General features: G+C 41.4%; 1 protein-coding gene across 7 annotated transcripts in view; it reads right to left on the bottom strand.

The window, feature by feature from the left end:
* The window catches only part of SLC25A26 (solute carrier family 25 member 26), an 84,844-nt gene that overhangs the window by 23,124 nt on the left and 52,169 nt on the right, over positions 1–9,551 (bottom strand). For 4 of the 7 annotated variants that reach the window (XM_017747199.1, XM_017747198.1, XM_017747200.1 and 1 more), the window contains exons 6-7: positions 8,906–8,954; positions 5,130–5,174 (exon numbers count right to left, since the gene is read on the bottom strand). The exons of 1 other annotated variant lie outside the window; for it this stretch is intronic. In XM_017747199.1, the coding sequence (XP_017602688.1) occupies positions 5,130–5,174; positions 8,906–8,954 (94 nt within the window). The remainder of the gene's footprint in view (positions 1–5,129; positions 5,175–8,905; positions 8,955–9,551) is intronic. 2 more of the 7 variants (XM_008643589.2, XM_017747202.1) reach the window with 1 other exon arrangement.

Below are 9,551 nucleotides of genomic sequence, written 5' to 3'. Positions count from 1 at the left end.
GAAAGAGCCATTCAAGGCCTAGTTTGGCTGCATGCCTCTATTTTCTACTTGCCCTGTTAAGCAGCAACAGATCTGACTGTAAATTTTAGGAGGGAAATAGCATGTGGTTTATTGATTCAATGGTGGAGTTATAAACACATATTATTGCTGAGAACCCCACCTGCCTGGGCAGAAGTATTTTGTAAACTTTTCCTTCTTATTAACTTTAAAAATCAGGTGCAATGAGCTTCAACCAAGGTTGGAGTCTTCACTCTCCACAGAAAGCCATCAAGCAGTCTTTGCACAGCAAGTTTCAAGATATATCTCAAAATCTATCTTCACTGATGACCAAGAGCAAGGCTGAGCTGACCCTAAAATCAGTTCACACCCTATACTGCCTATACCAGCCCCCAGAAGTTGAGCTCTCTGGAGGGGGGAACCAAGAGAACCAAGCAAATGAGCACATGTGCTGTTGTCCTCTAGATCTATAGTTCAGTGCACCAGCACATGCCCCTCAACACAAGTGCCTTGTGCCTATGGTTACAGCTGCACCTGAACAGAAAACAAAGGACTTAAGTCCAACCCCAAACCTGCTCTCTATTGTGTGGGCAGAAACTAGCTTAGAACCAATCCATGGAACTCCTGTTCTGACCCAGCCAATTCTCTGATCCTGCTCAGCCTCACAGGGGAATGGCTGGACTCTCCCCATTCTCTTTTTGTATAACACCTGTTATACTGTGAGACCTACAGGTTTGAGAAAATTATTTTATTGCTAAAACCAGTGATAAAAAATTGTGGGCTCACTAGATCTGCAGGAAGTCTAAGAGTTCTAAATTTTGCTCAGCACTGAGACAAAGAGGGAAATCCTGGTCCCACTGAGTGCCAGAAGAGTCAGACATCACCTTGAGCATGGTCAGTTGAAGATTTTTATCTTTCTTTGAAGCTCCTGGGCCAGTGGAGCAGCACAGTCTGTGCCAGCCCTCCCAGGGAGGTTGGGTTTGTAGGGGCAGGGCTGGCTGACCCTGATGTTCCACAGTCTTAGCAATGTCCAAGTGTCTGATCTTAAAGAGTCAGACCTGTCTAATGAAAAAGACAAAAGGTTCCCAGGACAGTAGGTTTGTTTTCCTTAAAAAAATCCACCAACTAAACAAACAAAAACCCCCTTGTTTTAAAGTCAACTCATTTGAGGCCTATGTCCTCCTGTCCCGCCTGCTCCTTCCCTCCTCGCTGCCTACCAAAGCCTTTTCTCCAGACATACAATACATTTGGTCTATAAAGAGACCATTCTCCCTGTACAGCTGCATTTGAGTAATTCTCAGAGGCTCTGAAGTGCAGCCAACATGCAGAAATATAAAACCCAAGAGGACTGAGTCTTGTTTCACCTGAGAAGGGTTTATCTTACACACAGCACTGTTCTCCACGGGATCTGACCATTTCCACTGAGTCTTAAGAAACAGGCATTTTTGACAAAATGTTTCTGGACTCAAACCTACCAGAGGATCTTGATTTTCTGTAGGGTTTTAAAATGCTATTTTACTGAAAAAAACCCCACCTGATGCCCTGTATTTCTGTAATGCCCCCCCCAGCAGAAATGAAAGATGTCTTTTTTCTCAGTTCTAAAAGAAAAGAATTATGGATTAAAACATGAAACTTATGATAAATCACTTATGTGCTGCTGGTAGGAACTCGGATATGATGATTACAAGCGCTGAATAAAACGTCTGAACAGAAGAGAATGAAAGTTAAGACAGCAGGCATGGGCTCCACGAGGCCACAGTCATCTGAGCAGAGACTGCACAGCCCTGGCAGCAGGGTGAAAGCAGGAGCTGCACCAGGCTCCGTGTAACCCACAACAATTCCATGCCAAATACACAGCCCACAATGTGAAATTCCCACAGTGGAGAACACACATATAGTATTTCCAAAGCAAGTTACTGAGGCACCCTGGAAATTCCATGGCAGCAAACAAGGGGACTGTATCTTACAACATTAATTCCAAAACCTGAACTAATATGGAAGGCTCTGTGCTTGGCTGGTATTTGGGAAGCACACTACATCTATGCTCTGTTGCCTTTCTTCAGGGCCACCTGGTTTTGAGATGGGATCAGAAGCATTAACCCCACACAAAAGAATGTAAACTTGATGAAACTGTCACAGTAATATTCAACCACGGTGCTCTTCTGAGGGTTGGTGTAGCAGAAAGTGAATAAAATTTGTAACACGTTCCCTTCTTTCCCTGAACTCTGAGAAGAATTCAAAATTGTTTCACCTGCAAGACTTGGACTAAAGAGACAGAAAAGAGCTATACTACCCCACCCTGGTTGGGAATTACAAGGTCCTGAAATCTGATACACCATAGCACAGTTTCCTTCTCTCTTTTGGTTTATAGCAATAATCTGTGCCTCAAACAAAATTTTTAAAAATTGAGAAAAATGGAGAACTGAGAAGAGAAAGGACATTAAGCACACCTTACAGCAGTGGATGCTACCTAAATATTTTTTTAAAAAGACTTTATTTTTAATTAAAAGCACCATAATTACTTTACTGTTGTTTCTTGAGCCATTGTGAACTAAGAAAGGAGTCTATTACCTGTTCCTAAATTGTGTATTCACCTGGGTCACTATCAGTAAGACTTGTACTTGAAGCAGTATCTGTTTCTTGCTAATTACTGCAATCCTCCCTTTGCCAGCACCCACAGCCAACGTAACCTTATAGTTCAGTAATCTATACAATGCTCCCTCTTCTTTTAATATGGTTTAGTGCATGGCATGCAAGTTTGCTCTCACAGGAAACAGCTGGTGCACATTCACAGACAGGAGAAAACTGTGCATGTAAACTCTGTGACTAACGCATAAGGAATAACCAGAGCAGCTCGGAGTAAAGCAGATAGAGAAAATGGGATATAGAAACACACAATTTGCTACCTATGACAAGCCTTTATTAGGCTTCTTTAAGCTTAACACCCTGCTGCTGGCTGCAGTCAGCCATATCTGAAGGAAAAGGAAACTCCTTCTTCCATGTGCCTCTCTAACTGTCCTTTCACAGTGGAAAGATTTTCCTCATTTTTATGGTGATTAGCTTGTTCAGGGAATCATAAGACTGAGTCTATCTTCCATCAGCTTATGTAACTTCGTACTAATGGTTTTAAAAATGACACAGCCACAGCACTTGTTCTGTTCTCCTCAGTGAGATGGCCCACACACATCAGACACAACTGCTCCCACAGTTACTTTCTCAAGTAATCCTATTAATACAGTGCAGAATAGTCCCTCAGGCATCATCTCAATAACTTTTCTGTTCAGGCTTCGTGCCATTTTTCTCTTGTCCTTTGCATTTCTATTTCTGTGTAATTACTGTCTGTTCATGCTCCCTTCATGCACCCGTGAGGAGCCCTACATCCTCAACCACACTCCCAGTGATGCTATTGGCCACATCCATCCTCTTGATGGGACCATAATGATTTTTGTCCTTTGTTGTACTGTCAGGGCAATTTTTTAAGAGCTTCACTCAGATAAACAAAATGTATTCTGCTTTCACTGCCTGGCTTTGATATGACAAACCCTAAGCTCTCTCTCCCTGTGCTGAGCCAAAGTGACTGAGTATGCCAGACTGATTTTTGCAGTTCTCTACTCTTGACTCCACATCAGAAGAATATAATGCAACAGGTTTGTGGAACAAACTGACACAAGTTTTGTTTCTCTTCGGATCTGCACTGACCTCTTTAGATTAAACATGATGCCTCATTCTGAGTGACTCACTCCTGCAGTTAGCTAAATTCAAACTGTCTTCTTTAAAGCCTGTAATGCAAACAATACATTTTACTGTCACAGCTACGTGGACATTAGTTAAAACAACTTTACATTCTGAAAACAGCTACACAATGTTTCTGGTTTATGTGGTTTTGGCACGAACACTGCACTTTTTCCCTTTAAGCACTGCCACCTCTTGCTCCCAAACACGGCTGCTGCACTAACCATTAGCAGGTTGGGCCAGTACCACTGCTGAAGAGTTTACAGAAAGCCATTCCTGGACACTGGCAGGGAAACAGATTCCTAATAAGGCAGCCCAAGCTCCCCTGTGCAGTGGGATGATACCCAGACCCCACAGCAGGCTGAGCTCATGAAGTACCTACAGAATCCTCCACGAACACAGCTCAGTTCTGCAAAAGCTCTTGATGATTTTCCTTCTCCTCCTGCCTGTGGACTCACCTTTATTTCAAACTCCCTGAAGCCTCTACATGCAAACATTCACACTGTGGACTTGTCCCCCCCCAAACAGCCCCAGATACAGACACACAGCAAGAGGACAAACTGTTGTCCCAATTGAACATACAAGGACCCAGTTTGGGTCTCCATGACGAGCTTGCTCAGAAGTCCAGCACTCCTACCAAGAAGAAAGTTTCTCTCTCCAGCTCCTCTTTTATAAAGATATTTTGCTACAGTGCTTTTAATGATCTGCAATAATTCTTTGTGCTTCCACCCTATGACCTTCAAGCACTTGAAAAACCCTTCCTTTCATCTTTTGCAGTGAGTTCAAAGAAACAGAGAGGGATGGAGAAATTACATGTCTTCAAATCCAACTGTCCACTCAAAAATCTGGATCGTGACTCTGACCATGGTAAACAGAGCAACCAGCTGCTGGTGGGAGAACAGCATATCATTCCAAACAACTGCACTGTTAAAACATCATCTATTGACACCTTCTTTAAATGATTTTAAAATAAAGTACATGCAGCCAATCAAAATAGCTTTTCAGTGATGTTCACAAAACCCAGGCTGAAACAGTTTTCTCATTCGCAATTTCCTTTTACCATGAAGACCAAAACACTAAAAAAAGTTAAATAAAAAAAAGAAATCACACAACACAAGGTGGTTCCCACTCTTTTTAAGCAGTAAAAAAAGTTTGAGCCGAAGATAAGATTTCTGGCAAGCTGTGGGTAAAATCTAGCCTGCATGCCACAGATCAGTGGTTAGATATTCCTGCTATTTTTCAGATATTCAGGCAAATGATCTTCACATGCACAGGTAGGCTGGCACATAATTACTGATTCTTGGACACACCCATAATCAAAATAATCGAGTTAGATAAGTTACCATGGAAAACCTTTGCAAAATGTGTAACTTACATTTCCATCACTAAAGAGAACTTACCTTTAAGGACTCCCAGAGGGGAAACTGTACCAGAGAGAAAGGAATCTGGAGAGGTGGGAAAAGAAAAAAAATCCAACATAATGTTACAAAAGCAAATTGGGTTGGCATGTTCCTCAACTGGCTAAATTAGGAACAGTTATTGTTCCCTCAGTGAACTGCAGCTTATTACACTTACAAATCTTTACGGACACTTTATGTATGCTGCCATTAAATGACTGGTTTCACTAAAGCAGTTTTACTTTGTTTATCACATTCCCTGCTGAGAGGTTAATGTATTGTTACCAGGGTGGCCTAGAAGAGCAATAAGCAGTGTGATCTAGTGCAGGGACATTCTTGGTTTGACAGTCAGCCAAGAAAGCCATAAGGATGGTTCAAGAAACACGTTCCCAAGGCCAGGAACACAGCTTGGCAAAAAAACATCTTCAGCAGTGCAGACCCTCACAGATGCTGAGCTGTTGTGCTGCAACCAGGGCTCTGCAGTTGGGCATCAGCTGCAAAAACGTTCCTGGACATCTCCCATGATCTCCCATGAACAGGCTCCCTTGAGAATTAAAAGCAGGTTGTGAGGAGCTACCACAACCCAACTAAAACCCCAGGGAGAAGCTTGGTGGTTCTCTTCTTATTGCCTGTAACACGGGGTTATTCTGTCCAGCAACAGCCTGTATCTCTGTCTAGGCTCGTTCCTGCTGCCACCTGTCCCAGGAGTGCCTTTGCATTTCCATGTCCTTCCCAGATTTTGCCCTGATAAAAACCTCAACTCATCAGTCAGTTTTCATTGTGAACACACTGAAGCACTTTGCAACAAGAGACATCATTTTCCAAGTTTATGCCTTCTATTATATTTCTTCCTCCACAAAGCTCTCCACTACATTCTTCCTTGCCCTTCACCACTCTGAGAAGCCCTGTCTAATGCCTACCTCTGGTACCAACCCTGCCTTTGCTATCTCCAGGCTGAATATCTGTCTCAAGAGATCTAGGGAAAAGGGTCTCCAGGAAAACACTGGCCTGTCCTAGGATCACCCAACAGCTGTATCTGCAGGTCTGCTTTGCCCCTTCCTAAAGCTTCTGCATTATCTCCTCCTCTCTGTTAGGCAGTCAACCCCAGACTCAAATCTTCCTCCAACTACCTGTTTTCTTCTCCTTTTATCATTCTTAATTTTCCTCCTAGTTTAGGCTGATTTGGCAGTTCATATATCAAATTGTTTCGTCTCAGAAAGCACTTATGCATCTTTTACCATGAAAAGGAGTAGATAATCAAAATGGATCACGCTTATGTAATGCAGATATCTTTGCTCTGAGTGATGTCAGGTTAAAAACGTTCACTAGAGATATGAATGGCTTATTAAACCTAAATTCAAGCTACACAAAGGAATCTGAAATGGAACATCCACTCAACATCACAGGAGTCAAAGAGTATTGTCTGCTTCCCTGTGCTGCACGTAATGATTAATAAATGAGTCTATTAAGTTAATCTGTCAGGCAAAACTAAACTTGACAGACACCTGCAACAGAAAATTTGTTATCTATTCAGGCAGGAAATGGCAGTGAGAAGAAATCAATGTCACTGCTGTACATTGAGCTGACAAACTGAAATCTCAGAGGAAGTTTGTCATCTTGGACAACGAGCAATATCCCTGGTAGCATCTCAGAGCCCCACAATAAAGGTCAGACATGGCTCTTATTTATCAGGGTCTTGAAACTCTAGTGTAGCAATTAAATTTCATTTTTAATACTGGGTAAAAAAGTCCAGATCTTTGACAATAATGTGTGGTGATATATTTATGAAAAGATATATATACACCCACATGTTACTGCAGCATTGTTGAACTGAAGTTATATGGAATAATTTCTTCGCAATGTAAAACGAAAAGCAACATAATCTTCTATATCTAGACCAAAAAAATAAGTAAAAATAAGTAACAATAACCAACACATTTGCTTCAAATCTGTTAAAAAAAAAAAAAAAAAAGAAAATGTCTTGAATCCACCCAAAAAAATTAAAAAAAAAAAAAAAAAAGGAAATGCTCTGTATCCAGCTGTACACCAAACAAAACAAGCTTTCAAGTACAGCCTCCAAGTTTTGCTTTTTTATGCTTGCGAATGAGTGGTAAAATGATGCAGCTGTTAATAAGACAACAAGGGAAGCTTTTGACATAATTCCCTTTATATCTCCTAGCTAGAAGCATTTCAGTCAAAGGGGAAACTCGTTCACAAGTGCTATTTGATTTTCATTGTTAGTGGTGTTTGCTTTCTGTGTCCTGCTCAGGGGAGCCAGGGCTGGATGGGGATTATGGGTTTCCCTTCTCCCCACATGTCCCATGGGATGCAGCAATGCACAGCATCCGAAACACCCAGGAAGATTTTGGATGTGTGTCAGTGGGACCTGCACAGCCACTGGGCTCCCTCCTCTCTAGGAGGGCTGCAGGATAAGGGTCTAAACATTTGTAAGTCACACTTTACTAGAGTTTAAAAACTTGAAAATCCCCAACAAAATAGAAAGCACCACCATCACCAAGCAGACCAGCAGCACCTTTGCTGCACTAAGAAGATCCTAAAGAGATGTCCTACATCTCTTACAGTCACCCATTGGATCCTGTCTGACATGCTGACTTAAAAACAAAACCCACACAAGCAATTTCAGGGGTATTGGAATGAAAGGGAGTCTGTCTTCCTGCAGATTCATGTTTTGTCATCAGATTCTCTGAAGCCAAATAATTTCCAAGCCACATTCAGCAATCTTCCCATGACAGGGACCTCCATCACATTTCTTCTCAAGATCTGTTCCACACCCCTTGTTGAAAGTTCAGCTCCTATTGCAAACCTTCCCTCAAACCTCTTAATCACCTTTATTCTCCCCTCACACACATATTTTCAAGAATGTTATAGGAACTCCTATTTATCTTTGCAGCCTCTGTCCTTCCACCACATTTCCGTGGTCAAGATGTGGAAGGGCTGTGCAGGCTGCTGTGTGTTCATGTGTGCAAACACCCTGCTTGCATAAGCCTTGTCTCCCTAAGAGACCAGACTAAACAGCCCACACCCAAAAGTAGCATTAATATACGCAAAAAGAAATAGTTCTGTAAGGGTAGCTCATCTGACCACGAAAAAGCCTTTAGATGGCTTATTGCCCTTTATTCTTCCACCACAGCAGATGTGACAAAATCTTGCAGTCTGGGGACACTTCTTAATTTGAACACTTACAGCATTTCATTCCTTTTCGTATTTTGTTTCTTAAAAGAAAAGCTCTTCAGCAATGAACAGAATCATACCCTGTTAAGCAGAGATATTTCTGCCTGAAATAGGCTAAGGCAACAATAAAAATGTGGTCCACACATGTGGGTAACTTGCTGCCAGCAAATATGAAACCCTGGCAAGCTCCACCAACCTCTCATTCGACATTAATATAAAATAGACAGAGAGTACCAGTTCTCATGTCTGGCCTAATGTTATATAACTGTGCTGTTTGTTCATCAGAGTCAACCCTTAAACACACACACAAGGCAAATTTAAAGCCCCCAGACAGCTGCAAATAATTATTCTAAAATGTTTTATAGGTTAGTGAAATTATCATTTACTCTAATCCCTGTAGTCCTTAGCACCTGATGCCTAACTTAAGTTAATGAACTTTGCAGATGCTTATTTCTACACATCTACTTAATTCTCCTGATACAAAGTATTTTAAATTATTATGTTTAATAAGTTACTTTTAGAAATAGTTGCACTTCCTGGCCAGAGCAGCAGATACACACATCTCGCTTCTAAAGAAAAATACCAACCTGTAAGTACTGAAGATTGATGACAGAGCAAAAGTCCTCCCACCAAATACTGTTTAATGAAATAAAAGAAATTTAAGGAGGAACTTAATAATGCTCTTTGTAACTACAACACAACATTTTAAAGTACCTCAAAATTCACCCATTTGATATCTGATGCTAAACTGCAAGCTGACATTGTCCTGAGGAAAACAGCAGCCAGAGCAAGGGCAGCATGCTGAAGGAGTGGTAAAGAATGGGGGAAAGAACCAAAAGAAAAAAAACAAAACCTCATCAGCCCCTTCAGAACTGGGATTCCCTTCCAAATATGAGAATTCTTTCACACAAAGAGGAAACAGATGTCCATGGCTGGTATTTGCATGTGGCTTTATTCTCTTCTAGGATACAATAAAACTACTCTTCTTCTCATCCTCCAAGCTAGAAATTAAACAGTGGCATGTCATGCAGAGTCCAGCTGTGCTTTCTACCTCCAACCTTTATTAGCAATATATTTAAAAAGAAGAAGAAAAGAGAGAGACAGAAAGGGAGAAACCAAAAAAAGCATAAGAAATGAAAAACTGTGGTATGTGTTCTCAAAACAGTATAAAACCTACAGATGTTCTCACTAATCTGTGGCACATGTTTGTTTATTCAGGTTTTCCCTGTCCCC

The sequence above is a fragment of the Corvus brachyrhynchos genome, unplaced genomic scaffold (genome assembly GCF_000691975.1).
Source record: "Corvus brachyrhynchos isolate BGI_N302 unplaced genomic scaffold, ASM69197v1 scaffold91, whole genome shotgun sequence".
NCBI lineage: Eukaryota > Metazoa > Chordata > Aves > Passeriformes > Corvidae > Corvus > Corvus brachyrhynchos.
This window is presented reverse-complemented; position numbering and strand designations above follow the sequence as displayed.